This window comes from Oryctolagus cuniculus, chromosome 4 (genome assembly GCF_051225735.1).
Source record: "Oryctolagus cuniculus isolate XC-2025 breed Fujian yellow rabbit chromosome 4, ASM5122573v1, whole genome shotgun sequence".
Lineage (NCBI taxonomy): Eukaryota > Metazoa > Chordata > Mammalia > Lagomorpha > Leporidae > Oryctolagus > Oryctolagus cuniculus.
This window is the reverse complement of record NC_142870.1, coordinates 15,839,598-15,857,495: the sequence shown is the minus strand read 5'-3', so window position 1 is coordinate 15,857,495 and position 17,898 is coordinate 15,839,598. Positions and strand designations below refer to the sequence as shown.

Sequence of the window (17,898 nt, the reverse complement as noted above, 5' to 3'; positions counted from 1 at the left end):
TCCATATTGGGTGCCGGCACTGCAGGCAGCGGCTTTACCTGCTATGCCACAGTACTCTCCCCCAGGAATATTCTTAAGATACTAAGATCCTGAGAGATATAAATGTGGAACTGATTAGCAAGATATCACAGGGCCAACTCTGCAAATAAAAAGGAGTTACTAGTCCCACTTCATTACCTTTAATCAGATGTAGTCTAAATCCCTTGCTAGACGTGCTTTCTGAGGGTGCTCTGAGCTAATCAACAAGCTGTTTGTCAAATGAATGTCCTGTGAGATGATTCTGGTATGGCAGGGTGTCAGTGAGGATATTAATGTGGTCACAGAATTCAGAAGGCCCTCTGTGTAAGCACAAAGTGCTTGAGTGCCTGTCTTGAACATGCAGAAAGGAGTTGAATTGCAGATAATAGAAATGCTGCTAAAGAATGCTCATAAGTGGGAAAGTGATACCTAGTAAATTACAGAATAATATAGTAGCATGGTTAAAGGGATCTAAGAAGGCATTTGGTCCATCCCACTAACTCCATAGCCAGTGAGTAGTGACAGTCATGGTCACTGGCCAGGGACAGAGCTGAGTCAGAGCTCAGTGACCCCAGCTCAAGTTCAGGCCTCTTACTACCTCAGTGTCAGGACAAGGTAGCTTAGTGAAAGTCACTGAGTGTTTAAAAATTCATTTATCACATAAGATTTTTTTCTCATAAAAACATACACACTAGCTAAAGGACTCAGAATACTTAAAATGTAAGGAAGAAAAAAAGTCTTCCACAATGAATTCCATCATCTTGCAATAATAACTATTAATATTTTGCACATTTGGAATCATTATATAAATACAGTTTAATATCTTGCTTTTTTCATTTAGCTCTATGGAATACCTCTTTTCCATGTCATTACAAATTCTTTAAAAGTATACTTTTGGCGTCTCCATCATTCACTTAATCGTTTCTACAGTGTTATAAATTTAATCTTCCCCTAGTTTTAAGCTGTTATAAATAATATCATAGTCCAAGGGTACTGCAAAAAGTTTTTGGAAAAGATATGATAAAAAAGGATGAAAGGATCATTTTGTTACAAAAATTTTTGAAATCCTTGTGTAGTTTTCTCATAATATGCATTTCCCATGATCTTTTTGAAGAATCCTCATATTTATTGTAATTCTTATATTCTCTTATCAAATTATTTTTTAGAGTAGTTTTCCAGGAGTTGTGTTACCAGCCCTAATGAAAGGATATGGATATTTTAAAGTTATCTGTTTTTTTTTTAAGATTTATTTTATTTATTTGAAAGACAGGGTTATAGAGAGAGGTAGAAACAGAGGGAGGTCTTCCATCTGCTGGTTCACTCCCCAGGTGGCTGCAATGGCTGGAGCTGCACCAAAGCCAGGAGCCTGGAGTAAGGAGCCAGGAGCTCCCACATGGGTGCAGGGACCCGAGGACTTGGGCCATCTTCTACCACTTTCCCAGGCCATAGCAGAGAGCTGGATGGGAAGAGGAGCAGCCGAGACTAGAACTGGTGCCCACATGGGATGCCGGCACCTCAGGTCAGGGCTTTAATCTGCTGTGCTGCAGCGCCGGCCCTATTAAAGTTATCTGATATGTGTTAGGTTCTCTCCCAGAATGTTGGGACACTTTATCTTCTACAGCCATACAAAATATTGCTTATTCAGCTTGTGCTGGTAGACATTAAGTATAATTTTAAATGTATTTTCAAATTTATATTTCTTTTTTTTTTTTAAAGATGTATGTATTTATTTGAAAGAGTTACCCAGAGATAGGAGAAGCAGAGAGGGAGAGACAGAGAGAGGTTTTCCATCTGCTGGTTCACTCCCCAGGTGGCTGCAATGGCTGGAGCTATGCGAATCCAAAGCCAGGAGCCAGGAGCTGGCCCTCAAATTTATATTTCAATTCTATTTTAAAGGAATTTAGAACTGCCAAGAGAAAATAATTGAGTATTGGTATTAAATAGTATCTAAATTCATGTATGAAATTGTGTTTACTTTCATAGTAAAGTAATGCTACAAATAAGCATAAGTAGAAAAACGATATGGCTCTGTAATGTTATCTGACTTGATTTAGAGAGAACCATTAATAAAGTTTTGATAGCTATATTACAGATGTCTAAGAAACAACAAATGTTGGCAGTCATTTACATGAAAAACTTTCTGATTCTGTGCTCTTTGGTATTGAGTTATTACACAAGCTATGAAGATGTGATTCTGCATTAAGTGCTGTATGTGTAAATTGTTATTTTCCTCAAAAGCTTATTTTCTAGATGTGTTTTTATTCATTAGTCTGAGAAAATGAGGGTATGAGAACTTGTTTTATCTAGCGTGAGCAATAGATTGAGATTCCTGCTAATATTTAGCTCTGGGATGCTAATATTACTTGACAGAAAATCAATCCGTTTGAATTCCGTTTGCCAGCAAATAACCAGTTTTAAAAAGCTTTGGGGGTGTTTAATTTACAAGTATGGCAAGTACTTCAGATTGCAAGAAAGCTTTCAATTTTCATGTGAGTGAAGTATCATTGCTAAATAGAGTTGACTTTCTACAGTATTTGTTCAACAGTGTGTGTGTGTGTATGTGTGTGTGTGAAAGAGAGCGAGAGTGAGAGTGAGAGAGCGAGAGAGCAAGAGAGAGAGCGCGAGAGAGCAAGAGAGAGAGCGCGAGAGAGAGATCTAAACCAGAGAGAGAATGTTTGTAAACATGCCTTGTAAACTTTGAAGTGCTATATAAACACAGGGTTTTATTATTTGTTCATAGACAATGCTAATGTATATGGTATCTCCAATTCTATCTTAGAAAAGAAAGTAGTTTTACAGTAAGTCATGTCATAGACAGGAAAAGATTATGAGTATTAAATTTTCACCTGTACTCCTAAGATGTTTTATATTTTGCTTGTAAAGAACACTAGAACTCTTGCATATGAATATATTAGATGGACATATACTGTGATCTAAGTAGGTTAATATCATGTGGAAATATCCGGTATTTAGTCACTTGGAAATCAGAATGAACATGGAATTCATTGTATTCCACTTTTTGTGTGTTCTTGACAGGCAAGGCATTCCTCTATGAGGCAAAGCACTCCTCCTATTCTGGGGTGATGAACGTTTGTTTCCACACAAGCAGCTTTATCTGGTCACAGCTTTATATGGTCACGAGACAGGGCCCTCCTAAGAACCCAAATTTCAAATATGTCAAATGTGATCTTGCCTGAAAGAGCTGCAAGTGTTCAGGGATGTCTGAACAAGCCCCACAATTCCCCATGAATCAAAAGAGCTTGCAGCAAACCTGGGTACTAGATTACTCTTTATAGGCATTTCTCTTCAGTTCAGAACACAAAGATTCCAATGTAGACACTGTTTTCCTAGGCTTAATCACCACATTGTATGATTTTGTGGAAAGGAGTCAAAAAAATCAAAAGCTGAGAAGAAACTAGGTAAAGCCAGTGGTTTTCAACCTGCTAAAATTCAGGATGTGTTATATGTGTTCAGGGCATTTCCACGAGCTCGACAGATGTGACCTTCTACAAAGTTTTATTTGAGTGCACTGTACAATTTCATGGTGGTATCTCAGCTTCAGGAAGGAAAAGCAGATCAAGCTTGACATTTTCCATTCACAGCTGAACCAGTTAATCATAGAGTGGAGGGCACTGAAGGGTAAGCTAATCAGAAAGGCCCAGAAAACAGGGCTGGGCAACATCCATTAGGTTAGTTCAGATTGCATTGATCAGTGACATCGAAGACCAAGATTTCCTGCAACCCAATTGCACAAAGATGTCCATTTTGAGAAGGGGCAAGTAGTGCAAGGAAGGTGACTTGTATAGCAGACATATCACCCAAAGAAGCTTTTAAAAGTGGGAAAATATTTACCTCTCCGTGAGGCTTCAAAACTATCAAAAAGGTTAATTCTCTGGATGTCATAGGTTAATGTGGTGTTAGGCATCAGGGTTCGGTTTCTGTTAATGCTGGTGACTGCAAACTTGAAAGCTAATTCTTCAACATTAACAGGTTCATTTTCCACAGTTTCAAAAATCCCTCCTGCAGAAGCAAAAGAAATGCATAAGAAACATTAGTCATATAATTTATGCATTTTTTAAAAAAGAATATAATTTATACAAATAAAAGACCCAAAACAGTAAATGGAGGAATAGCATAGACCCCAAATCCATTGTTATAAGTTTTTCAGCAGGTATCACATGAAGATATATATAGATCTAACTGTAGACATATACTTAAGATCTTAAAACCAGTGTTGGAATATATAGTGCTTAAATGACAAATGTATTCTAAATACCATGAAAATATAACTGATCACATGATGGAGACCAATTTTTCTGTGGTTTGAACAAGAATCCCACTGTGCTTTATCTAAACATAATTTGTTTCCTCTCTCTCTCTCTCTTTCTCTTTGAATGAAGACTTTATTTAGAAGCAGGCATTCTAGACTTTAAAGAGACCACTAGAGAGTTGAGTGGGATCAAAATGCAATATACACATCCTTGGATATTTCAGAATGAAACATTTCTCCTACACTGTGCAGCTCAGATTTCCAGGGGGCATATTCCAGTACTTTCCAAGGCATAGAGGAAGATTCAAAGAACTGTTTTGTCTCCCTCCCTACTCCCCACCCTGCTTCCCTCCCTCCCTTCCTTCCTTCTTTCTTTCCTCCCTTCCTCCTGTCCTCCTCCCCACTCCCACTGAGAATGTTCCTGCCCAAAAGCAAACACCCATCCTACCCTTGAAATATGTTTCTCCACTGAACAATGCATAAGCACGAGGCTCTGACAGCTAAAACATGAGGCAGTTACTGCAAGTAGCAATATGAAGTATTAGTGCTTAAAGCCACATCACAGAATTCAACTGACTTTACTGCAGACATTGGTGTTTAATAGAGACAAGGTAAGAATTGTTAATTGTACATTCTTAATGTTCTTTGAGAACACCCCTGAGATTATCAATAGACACAGGGCACAAGGTAGAAGCTCTCTTAACTGATATCCAATATCAGTATTGATTGGCCAATACTGCTGATTTCCTTTGGCAGTCCATATTAATTGTTGATGATGTAATAACAAATACATATAAGTAACTGGCTGTTATTTAATTATTTTCATCATTAACTGATTCCTTATCATACATCAATTATAGGTTTTTCCAAACTTGTTTGTGCTACAATGATTTGCAGGGATCTTTTAAAAGTAATTATGTGATCATTTATGATGAATAATGCCTTTAGAATATCTTATGAAGCTGTTTATAATAGGTGACTTCAGATTTTCTTAGCTTTAACTATATATTAATGTTCCTCCAGGAGGATCAAAATGAAGTTATGGTGATAAGCAATATGCTATTCAGAATTGTTATGGAGTGCATATAAACCTGAATTTCCTCCTTCTTTTAAAAATCTTTAATTAAAAATTATCATTCCATTCAACTCATTTCAATAGCATAATGCCCTGTTGGATAAATTTATTTTATGTTCTTCACTTAAATAGACATAAAATAACATTTCTGGTGAAAACAAAGCATATATCCATTTTGTGTTGGAATATTTTAAAATAAATCACTTTCTTAGTTCAGAGGCACAAACTTTCCTTGAATTTTAGGAAATTCGGCTCCAACATTTTCAGTATGACTAAGATATATATTATAAAAACTTACAAAATATTTATAATGTATTAACTAATTTGAATTTTACGTTACTGATTGGCTTGTGTTTCTATTTTGTAGATACAAACACTTATGCATAAATAGTGTGCCAAAGACACTTACATGATTAGGAGGCCTGAAGGAATCAAATTTAAGTTGTATTATGTGAAAAACTTAATATTAACTTGTAAATGAAACATTTTTGAGTTTTTAATTTTAGTTTTCTTTTTCCATTTTTCTTTTTTCTTTCACATTAAAATAGGTAGCTAGTTCTGAGCTTTCTTTTTTAACTTCACAAGAATTTTCAAAGTGGGTGTTCCATTTTGGATTCCCATCAGCAATGTGTTGGAGTTTTACTGTCTCTACACACTCACCAGAACTTGATATTATAATTTCTTTTTCAAATTTCATTTTTATTTTAATTAATGTTTAACTGATTCAATATGATTTATGCACACAACTCCAAAAACATAATTATATTTCCTTTCTCCCTCTCTTCCTCCCAAACTTCTTCCTTCTACCTTTCCTTATCTCTTTTTTTAGTTTTTGAGATAGCATATTTTAAATATATGTTATAGAGTTTTAAGTTCCCTCTGTCACACAAGGACAGAGGGAGAGAGAGAAAAAGGAAGAGAGTAAGAAATCTGAAAACAAATTCATAAATACATATGACTTATCTATATTCTTTTTTGGAAAAAGTATTCCAATCAATAAACTCCAATTCAAAGAAATTATCCTGATCTTACTTTGAAAGAACAGTAAACAAATACACATGTATAATTTTCCTGCTAACCTGACTTTTTTTATGATGTAAACTTGGTTAACTACAAGGTCTACCTGTAAAAGTTAAGGAAGTTTAAGTTGAATTAAATTGGCTCCTTTTGGGTATATTTCTGACTTTCATGAGTGATTATATGAAATTTTGATATGCAGATCCTGTTCTGTTCTCTGAGAAACCACAGTTGGATACCATATGATGATTTAATGTGATAATGTTAACCTTTACCTAAGCATCCATATTAGGTGTTTATTCTGCAATTGGTGTTATAAAAAATTTTACTCTTCATTTGTGTTTTTCTAGTCTGGTGATGATAAGCAGAGATTTTGGGGGTGGATTTTCAGTTTTTGTCAGCACTGTTAATGGATGTTTGACAGAGACATGATAAAGCTCACACATTGAACACTCGGCAAAAGCAAGCTAGCTGCAAGGTATTTACTGCCATGGTCAGGATGACCCACACAGAGGGCTGTTGGCATTAGGGCACCCTCAGTAACTGTTAGCAGGTATTTGTTTGCTGGTTTGGCTTCAGAGTCACACACTGAGAGCCCTCACACAGAGATGCTTGTCTCAGAGTCACCATCCTTACAGAGAACACGGCATCTCACAACATTCAGGATGCAACTTTTGGTGAGCACCGTTAATCTGTATTAATGAAAAGAACTGGCACCTGACTGATAAACAGAAGTTCTGAATTTCTTTTTTTAAAGAAAGAATTGTTTTTATTAAAGATGTACATGAAAAGGGTCGACTAAAATGAAATTATTCCAGAAGTCTTAATGAAAACAACCACAACGGCTCTATATACCAACCTCAACTGTGCTTTCCAGAGGTGGGTTCTTTGGTTCTCTGAGCTTACCCTTCTGGTGGTTACCATCATGCCAAGTTCATGTCCAGCTTTAGTTTCCCAGGTGAATATGTGGATGAATAACTGTAATTTCGGTCTCTTAGCACTTGTAAGACATCCACCCTAGCAGTTCCCTGTCACACCTCCCAATTTTCTAAAGCAGTGTCTGAACCCTCACCAGTTTCTTCTGCTGTTTCTTCCTTAAGGATTTTGTCATTTCTTGATTGATTATTTTAAATGGAAGTTCTGGATTTCTGAAATTCACCAATGCTCTATGAGAAAGTTTTTTTTTAAGGTTTATTTATTGGAAAGACAGAACAGAACAACAATGAGAGAGAAGGAGTGGTGGGGGGAGAGGGAGACGGGGAGAGAGAGAGAGAGAAATATCTTCTATTTGCTGGTTCACTCCCCAAATGCTTACTGCAGCCAGATGTAGTCCAAGAGCCTGGAAGTCCATCTGAATCTCCCTTGTGGGTGAGAGGGTACTAAACACTTGAGCTGTCATCTGCCACCTCTCTGTACATTAGCAGGAAGCCAGGTCAGATGCAGAGAAGAAAGGAGCCAGTGTCTGGTGCAGTGGCTTAATCCAAACTGCTTGCAACACTGGCATCCCATATTGCAGTGCCAGTTAGAGTCCCAGCTGCTCCACTTCTGATCCATCTCCTGGCTAATGTGCCTAGGAAGGCAGTGGAAGATAGCTTGATTTCCTGGGCCCCTGCTGCTATACCAGAGACACAGATGGAGCTCCAGGCTCCTGGTTTCAGCCTGGTTTAGCCCCCAACCTTGTCATCATTTGTGGAGTAAAACAGCAGTTGGAACATCTCTCTCCCTCTCTCTCTGTCTCTCTCTGTCAGTCTGCCTTTCAAATAAACACAACAAATCATGAAAAAAATAGAAGTTGAGTAGGCAAGACTCAAAAAAAAAAACACTCCAGTATGGGCTGTGGGCCTCTCAAGTGGTGGCTCTCAAGTGCTGTACCCCAATACTGGCTCTGGGAAAAATCTTTAAGTACCAGGAAGAAAGTTACTATGAATTAGATCTTTCAGCTACATTTCACTTAAACTTGGTAGCATACAAGGTAGGAGGTATTTTGTTCTGGTTTTAAAGTCGCAAATTCTGCTCTGTGACAAGCTTAGATGTTTGTCTGTCCAATAAGTTTGTGTGTATGTCTGCCCTCATCAGGTTATTTCTGTTGTTCTGCATCTCTAATTTGGGCTACTAATGCCAACTTGCTTCCCTTGCAGGGGTGCTTTGTAAAGCAAAATGTATAATGCAGACAAAGAGTTCTAAAATCAACTGCTCCCCCAGAAATAAGCTGGTATTACTGTACTTGGGTAATGAGGGTACAAAAAGGAGCTGGCACCAACTGCAGCACTGTCAGCTTTCCTCGACCTCGTTCTTTTGGAGTATGGCTATGCTTTACATACAGCTGAATGTGCCTGGATTTAAGAGAACTGTAAGTGTGTGTGTGTGTGTGTGTGTGTGTGTGTTTATGTGTGTAGGTAGTGTGTAGGTGAATACTTTGTCATTTTGAGGGCAATTTCCATTCATTCTTTCACCAAACAGGCATTATAAATGGTGTCATTACCTCACCATTCCTTAATGCTCTCCTTTTCTCCTAGAGAGAGCTGCTGATAAATACCAAAAGCCTATAGTGACATGAGGTATGTGGAGAAACATAAAGAAAATAAGATATGATGGAAACAGCAGAAAATGATTACTAAAGCCAGACCAATACCTCACACAGGGGCAATCTTTTTAAGGGCTAATCATTTTCTCCTTCTTCTTCCCCCAGCTTCAGATTAGACAAAACTAATACGACTAATCAGAGCAGAGACACCCTAGGGGCTGAATAATTCTGCGTCTCTCCCTTCTCTTTTAAAAATTATTTTAAAATGTTTATTTATTTATTTGAAAGGCAGAGAGACATACAGAGATGCGAGATACCTCTAATCCACTGGTTTACTCTCCAAATGTGTGCCCAGGCTAAAGACAGGAGCTCATAACTCAATCTAGGTCTCTCATGTGGATGGCAAGGATCTAAGCACTTGGGGGAATCACTTACTGTTTTCCTGGGTGCCCTCCACATTACAGGAAGCTGGAATTGAACTGCACACTCTGATATGGGATGCAGGAGTCCCAGGAGGTGCCCTAACTGATGTACCAAATTTCTGGCCTGTCTCTTTCTTTTATTCTTGGGATTTGTTGGAGTGGGCTGACAATGAGACATTTTCAGCCTATGGGAATCTTCATGTAGTGCACTTCTGGATTCAGTTATTTGGAAGACCCATGTCCCACTGATATGAGAGGAAGAATCCCTCCCTGTTCATTCCCAAATTCCTTTTACTCTTCTTGCTGTTGTACCCCCCTTTCTTCTTCATCTTTCTCTTTCCCCTAACATTGAGGCATCTCGTTCTGACTAGCTTTTTTCTCTCTTGCACTTTCTTATTTGAGATGAGCATAACTTGAATGCCTAACAATGCAATGAATCATAAAAGGGACAGAAAAGGTGAAACTAAGGAAATAACTGAAGCTCAGGGAGAGATGTAAGCATTTCCAGGGTCAGGCCTGGGATGAGGGAATACATAAGAGATTCATGGATTCAGGATGAGGAACAACTTGCTCCTGTCTATGGTGGTAGCCATTGAGCAGACAGGGCAGATGGAACATAGGAGGGTGAGAAATCTCCCAGTCAGCAGGCCTGGGTCTTCCATATTCTCTTTCATCATTCAGTCACATCTCATGTGCTCCTGAAGTGGGAGAAATATTGTTAAATGATTGTTTTGTTTTCATGATGATGTGAATCAAATTAGCGACTTACAGATCACACACCAGCCCTTATAAACTAGAAGTGGTTGGTACAAAATCATCTATCTTATCAGCAATAGAAAGCTTGAGCAAAGGTCAAAAGGCATCATTAGTGCTTAATTTTGTTTGTGGCCTGATACCACCATACTGGGTGATTGGGTCGCACTGTCTAGATAAAGGGTCAGAAATTAGAGGAGGATGGATTTTCTTCCTTTAGTGATTGACTTCCTATGGGAATCTTTGTGCCCTTGGAAATGATAAAGGTAAAATCACATTTCTTGCAAATACCAAAATGGATATGAGTTCTGAAAATTAAAACTTTATCTGTTCTTAACAAATATGCATATATGGCCTTCATTTTCAGGAGCCTAGGGGTTCTTGTGTTCCTTTTTCCCATTGTAGTTTGTAATTTGGTGGGAAGACAGATGTTGGTACAATGAAGAGTTAGTGTTCAAAGCATTGGTCCTTTATTCTTTGTGTTCCTTTTCTTGAACAAAAGGACCACACATACCACACATAGTCCTTAAAAAAGATTATGAAACAATAAGGTATGTGTCCCATTTCGAATGGCTTTGGAATTCCAAAACATTTTTCTGTCCATCATTGTTATATATTATACTGTATATCCCCAAATTCATATGTCAAAGCCCTAAAACCTAGTACCTAGTAACATGAGTTTCTTTGGAAATAGGACCCTTGAAAAGTGGTTAGGCTGAAGTGAGGTGGCTATGGTGGGCCTTCATCCATCTATCCTTATATCAGTAAACTTGTACACATGGAGATATGGTAGGAATGCAAGGACGCAGTGGACAGACCACCATGGAACATAACAAGAAGATGGCCATGTGTATGATAAGGAGAGAGACCATAGGAGAAACCAAACCTACTGACATTTTGATCTTGAGTTTGCTGGTTCGACACTGTGAGAAAATAAATGTCTACTGTTAAAGCAACCCAGGCTGTAGTATTTTGTTATAGTAGCCCTTGCAGACAAGTCATTTATCTTTTTTTAAACCAGGGATCTTGAAATTTAAAATAATTTTATTGCATAGCTATTTAAGACAAGCAAAGAGGAGTTCACTTGAAATCTCAGGTTAGGTAGCAGAGTCCCATCAGCATGGCAATGCTTCTGTCTCTGTTGGTTGGACTTCTGCACCAGTGAAGTCAAGTGAGGACATAAGCACATAGACATAGGTAGAAACCACAGTAGGCAACACCCCACATCTGGAGCAGGTTACCTTCCATGGAGGATGGTGGTTGTGATGAGTGGTAGGAAAATGAGGTGTAGTGCTTTGTACCACATAATTCTATCTAGACTTATTAGAGTTGTTCATAATCACACGTCCTACTATTGGGTCAAAAACAGAGTCATTGTAGGCAATGAATGGCTCTTAAGGAAGGATAAGAATAATTCTGTGCTGCTTACTAGTTTACAAGTAAACCCAAAGCAATGGTTTATAGAATTTTCTTAAACCACATATGATATGCACTGAATCATGTTTGAGATGGGTCCCCGCAACCTCTATATAAAAAGGTCTTGGCTCTGTATTTCACTTACTGAAATTTTCAAAGTTCTAAGGATACTTGATAACCTGCTTCCTAACCTGCTTTCCAAACACTGTTTCCAGGAAGCAGGGGAGGATCCCAAAGTCAATATAAATCTAGCATGGTGGAAACTGAGGCTCTTGTTATGTGCATGTATCACAAAGTGGCACAGTTCTGTGGTGGTTCTTCAAAAAGTTGATGGGAAATGAAATTATGTGATAAATTTATTTACAAAAATTGAAATTCATGCATAATTTTTTGTTAAAATGCATCTTCATGAACTTTTTGAAGACTCCTGTACCACTGTCTGTTGTTTCCATCTCAATTCCTTCTAGATGGGACCTTTGCTGGAAGATGAGTTGAAACTGTGAAAATTACTCCCTTCCTCTCAGAAGGAATTTAAGAAAAACAACATTGCATTATGCCATGAAAGTCATCTCATATAATGATGAACAAAGCATGAGAAAATAGTGATATTCAATCATATTCCTATAAAATATATTGCTCTAACTTGACATAATAGTGAACAAATACATTTTTTAAAAATTTATTTACTGGGGCTGGTGCTGTGGCTCAGTAGGTTAATCCTCTGTCTGCAGTGTCGACATCCCATTTGGGTACCCATTCTGGTATCCTCTTCCTATCTAGCTCTCTGCTATGGCTTGGGGAAGCAGTAGAAGATGGCCCAAGTGCTTGGGCCACTGCACCCATGTGGGAGACCTGGAAGAAACTCTTTGCTCCTGGCTTCGGATTTCAGCTGTGGGTGTTGTGGCAGATTGGAGAGTGAACCAGCGAATGGAAGACCTTTCTCTATGTCTCTCCTTGTCACTGTCTGCAACTCTAGCTCTCAAATTAAAAAAAATAATAATAAATTTATTTATGTATTTGAATGTCAGAATTACAGACAGAGAGAGGCAGAGGCAGAGATTGAGAGAGAGAGAGAGAGAGAAAGAGAGAGAGAGGGAGGGAGAGAGACAGAGAAAGAGGTCATCCGCCCATTGACTGGTTCACTCCTCATTGGCTACAATGGCTAGGACTGGGCCAGGCTGAAGCCTGGGAGCTAGGAACTTCATCCCAGTCACCCACATGGGTGCGCAGGCCCAAGGAGCTGAGCCATCTTCTGCTGCTTTCCCAAGCAGATTAGCAGGGAGCTGGATCAGAAGTGGAGCAGCTGGGACTTGAGAACTACTACCCGTGGATGCTGGTGTTGCAGGCAGTGGCGTTACTTGTTACACCACAGCATTGGCCCTAGTGAACAAATTCTAATAGTGGCAATTTCAGAAATGCCATAGAATAACACTCAGCATGTATTTAGTTGTTTTTGGTTTTGACTTCAACTCATGGTTATATATGCTATGCCCATGATTTTATTGAAGAAATTATTCATTTGATGATTCACACATTTATTTATTTATTATAAAATATCTGGTCTACTACTGTATGTCAGATACCAAGACAACATATTAGACACTGGGAAATCACCAGGGGACAAAAGAGACAAAAATACAAAAATCAGGCTTCTAGAGCTTTCTTGATCCACTTTCTGTTGCAGTAATGGAATATCCAAGACTGGGCAATTTGTAAAGAGAAGTTTATTTTGGCTCACAGTTGTTGAGGTTGGGGAAGTTCAAGATTAGGGAACCTCATCTGAGGGGTGCCTTGTTCTGCATCATAACATGGTAGAAAACAACAACAACAACAACAAGAAACCCTGGACACACAGCGATGTGTGGAAGAGTATCATGTGTGCCAGTGAGTGAGAGGAGATGCCAGGCTTGTTTTGCAGTATGCTGTCACCATAACTGGTCCAGCCCCATAGGAGCAAGAGCAAGAAACAATGTTACATTCATGAGTGTAGAGTCCCTATGAACTAACTATATATATTTTTTAATAAATTAGTTTCTTTTTTTTAAATTTATGTGACAGGTAGAGTTATAGACAGTGAGAGAGAGAAAGGTCTTCCTTCTGTTAGTTCACTCGCCAAACGGCCCTCCGATCCGAAGCCAGGAGCCCGGTGCTTCCCCTGGTTTCCCATGTGGGTGCAGGGGCCCAAGCACCTGGGCCATCCTCCACTGCCCTCCTGGGCAACAGCAGAGAGCTGGACTGGAAGAGGAGCAACTGGGACTAGAACCCAGTGCCCATATGGGATGCTGGCACCGCAGGTTTAGGATTATCCAAGTGAGCCACAGCGCTGGTCCTGAGCTAGCCATCTTTTAAAGGCCCTACCTCCCAAGACCACTACATTGTCAAATTTTGTCATGAGTTTTGCTGGAGACAAATAATATTCAAACCATAGCAGGAGGTTTCATTCTGGAAGGAGAACAAATCATGAACAGGTTGAAGGGCATAGTTATGTCAGGGTGAGAGGCCAGGGAAATTCTCACTGCAAGCACAACTTTCAAGTAAAAACCCAAGGAAAGTGAAGATGTTAGGAGAAGAACATTTCAGCCAGAGGGAGAAGAGTGTTGTAAGGCAGGAACTGTCTACTACCATTTCTGAGGAAGAGTGAGGCTGAAGTTTGCTGAGTTGGACGTCAGTAGACAGTGAGCTCAGAGAAATGATGAGGGTGGACTGGAGCAGGTCACAGGGGACCTTATGGTTCTTAATAAAACCATGAGTTTACTCTGAGTGAGATAGGAAGCCAGCAGTGGGCTTTAAACAAGTAGTTGGATATATTTCAAGGCTGTCACCCTAGTTTTTATACTAAGGGGGGGACAGGAATAAGAGCAAAGAAAACAAGATTGGCCCTTGTAATTGTTAATATAAGAGACAACTTCAGTAAGATTCTTTTTGTTAACTCAAATGAAGGATGATGGTGACTTTTTACAGATTAGTATCTTGAGTTTGGGGAAATGTGGTTGAATGCTAGAATATGAAAATATTCTCTCCCTATATATATATATATATACATATATATATATATAAATGTCATCCTTGACTCTTTTTCTCTCAGTTATTTTTCATTGGAAAATCTTGCTACCTCTATTTTCATATATCTATATGATATATATCTATCTATAGATATATATAGATCTATAGATATAGATATATAGATATAGATATATATAGATATAGATATATATAGATATAGATATATAGATCTATAGATATATATAGATATATATAGATCTATAGATATATCTTGCTACCTCTATATTCATATATCTATATGATATATATCTATAGATATATATCTATATATATAGAGAGATATCTATATATCTATATATCTATATATCTATAGAAATGGATATCTATATCTATATAGATATATATATAGAATATATATAGAATATATATATAGAATATATATAGAATATATATATAGAATATATATAGAATATATATATAGAATATATCTATATCTATATCTATATAGATATATATATAGATATAGATATCCATTTCTATAGATATATAGATATATGAAAATAGAGGTAGCAAGATTTTCCAATGAAAAATAAATGAGAGAAAAAGAGTCAAGGATGACATTTGGGCCCAACATTGCCTTTGACCAAAGTGAGGTACAGTGCAGAAAGTACTTGATCTGGAGCATAATTAACTTATGATGCATGTTAGAAATCCAAGTGGAGATGTCACCTTGGGCACCAGGAACACTGATCTGGATTTCATGGGGAGATTAAGTCTGGACATAGAAATCTAGGAATCATTGCTATGGATGTGATATTTAAAGCCATGACACTGGGTGGCATCACACAAGGGCTAGTATAGATTGAAAGAGTCACCGATTAGAGTGATGCAGCCACAACCCAAGGAGCCCCTAGAAGTTGAGAGAAGCAAGGGACTGAGTCTCCTCTACAAGCTTAGGAGGAAGTACACCTACCCCTTGATTTTGAACTTTTAGGCTGTAGAACTGTGAGAGAATAAATTTATCTTGTTTTTAGCTGTGGAATTTGCGTTAATTTACTATGGCAGTTATAGGAAATTAGTACAATAACTTGATGTTCTGAAGCAAATTTTAATATACCTTGTTTAATTTTTGTATTGCTTGCCTGCTTATAAATATCATTTTATTCAGTATTTCAAATAGCAATTTTTACCAATCTAACTTGATTTTGTAAATACCACCCATAGCTGTACTATATACCTCATTTGGTGTTTTTGTTTATTATATTTTTCTATTTTATTCTGAATATAACAGGGCCAGGATATAATTGCCTATATTCTAGCAAACCCAGTTAACTCCCTAACTAGCTGTATTGTGCTCATTGTGACAAATTACTAGGTCACTGAAGAAGGAAGACTGAACCCTTAGATGTCAATCAAGAAATGAAAAGTAGTAGTGACTCCTGTTTTACATTCCTGTGGAATAATAACCGTTCCAGAAGCTATCAGCAGAAACAAGATGGCAATCTGATCTATTCCTTTGCTGATAGCTGCTCCTTAAATATATAATATTATATTGCCTTTCTTTATTGCCACATCCATAATTCTAGTTTATTACATCATAAGCAATTTACTATAGGCCTGTATTTACTGCACCTTTAATTTCAAGCCTATCTATTTAAATCCTACGATTCCCTTAGATCAATCCTGTTTTGCTCATTCGGCTTCCCTCTGCTTGTTTTACTGGTTACTGCTGGAGAGCAAAGCACTTTTAGTAAAGAATTCACTCTAGATTAATTTGGATGGGAAGCAAGCATTTCCTGATGTAACAGGAAGTGAATGGATAAGAGGTAGCTAAATTATTGTCAGGAGGCTCTGAATAAGGACAGAGCTGTTGGTAAGGACAAAGACAGCCTCAGTGGTCCTGCTGTAACCTCACTACAGGTGTCAAGATACTGATGTAGCTTGGAGAGGGAGAAAAGTGATGTCACTCCAGAGTTGTTTACCACATCCAAGATCTTTCCTCGATGCCTCAAAGAACTTTACATGGGTTGAGTAGGAATGATCTTCAAGGAGGAAGCAAATGCTTCCATGGAGCAAGGAATGACTGATGTGCTTCTCAGGGTGACCAGTAAGGGAAAGGTTATAGATTATAGGCAGTTTGAGTTGCGCATTAAAAGCAAAGCCAAAGTTACTCTTTTTCCAGTGTTATTCAGTATTCAATTTCATTTATGAAACACTATTGATTGTATATTAATGTCTAAGACCATACAAGAAGCAGTGGGGGAAACAAAAATGAAAAATAATTGGCTCTTGTTCTCAGCACAACTTCCAGTCTATTGGAATAGCTTGCAATGCCCATGGAAGATAACAGAAAAGGAAAACATGTACAACAATCAATGGTTCCATCCATGAAGCAAGAGAACCATGCTGTCTTCTTCTACATGGAAATTTTCCTTATGCCTCTGATGTGGGTGAGGCAGGGAGTTGGGAAGAGACAAGGAGTTAAGAATTTCCAGCACCCAAGCCATGTATACTGGCCAAATCCCATCAGCGTCCATGGTCTTTTGGCATGGCTGAAGACTTATGCAGCGAAACCTCACTTTCCATCATGCTCTAGATGCTATGACACCTTCCTGGAGAACACCATGTATAGTACATCCCCACTCCAAATCCTGTTTGATTTGGATCGTTAATTGGGCCCTGCCTGGGACACCACCCCCGTCCTATAAAAGGATGAACCCACCTGGTGTTGGGGGCAAATCTCACTCTTGAGGTTTTTCACACTCATGTCTGAGTTTGTATTGTCTTTTTACCATTCAATAAATCTTGTTCTCCTGTTCACTTTTACATAAATCTCCTGGATGTATTCTTACATATAGGAGGACAAGAACCTGGGTTATGTCTAGCTGAGAGTCTCTCCAAGCCTAACCAGGGTTCTCGATCCCTCCTACATAAATTGGGGATCCCTACCCCCAACAACACGTCCAACCAAAGGTGAACTCTTCCTCCCTTTTGATAACATAGAATCCAGTACATATTTGTAGGAATTTATTTTGGTGTGGAATCTAAGCCCAAAGCATGCCTGTACCTTGGTATTAGAGCAATGTTTATTGAAACTTGTCTGTGTGCCAGGAGTAAAGGCAGTGATTAGGATTTACTTCATTGTTCCCAATAAATGGTGGATTCGATGAATTGATTTTCTTCCTTGTGCTTAATACACTGTACCCCATGAAGCAATGTGTTCTGGGGTCCTAGAAACCTGTGAGAGGTGAGGAAGGGAAAGGGTAGTGGCTGAGGTTTGCAGCAGTGTCTAAACTCCCCCTTACTGCCTTGTTAGCAGTGATTGCTCACTCTCTCCCAACTATTATGGGCCATTGTACCCAGGCACTTTCAAAGCTCTGATCCTCTCTAAATGCTCACT

The 17,898-nt window shown here is 38.4% G+C and overlaps 1 protein-coding gene and 1 long non-coding RNA gene across 15 annotated transcripts in view; one reads left to right on the top strand and one right to left on the bottom strand.

Moving 5' to 3' along the window:
* The window catches only part of GRIK1 (glutamate ionotropic receptor kainate type subunit 1), a 431,814-nt gene that overhangs the window by 160,483 nt on the left and 253,433 nt on the right, over positions 1 to 17,898 (bottom strand). For 9 of the 10 annotated variants that reach the window (XM_089330593.1, XM_070071886.2, XM_051819208.3 and 6 more), the window contains exon 2: positions 3,871 to 4,038. The exons of the other annotated variant lie outside the window; for it this stretch is intronic. In XM_089330593.1, coding sequence (XP_089186719.1) covers positions 3,871 to 4,038 — 168 coding nt within the window. The remainder of the gene's footprint in view (positions 1 to 3,870; positions 4,039 to 17,898) is intronic. 10 annotated transcript variants of the gene reach the window in all.
* Positions 1 to 17,898, top strand: part of LOC103350600 (uncharacterized) — a 149,433-nt gene that overhangs the window by 11,494 nt on the left and 120,041 nt on the right. Inside the window, exon 3 of one of the 5 annotated variants that reach the window (XR_011387737.2) lies at positions 16,798 to 17,131. The exons of the other annotated variants lie outside the window; for them this stretch is intronic. This is a non-coding gene — a long non-coding RNA (uncharacterized LOC103350600). Of the gene's footprint in view, positions 1 to 16,797; positions 17,132 to 17,898 lie in introns of those variants that run through there. 5 annotated transcript variants of the gene reach the window in all.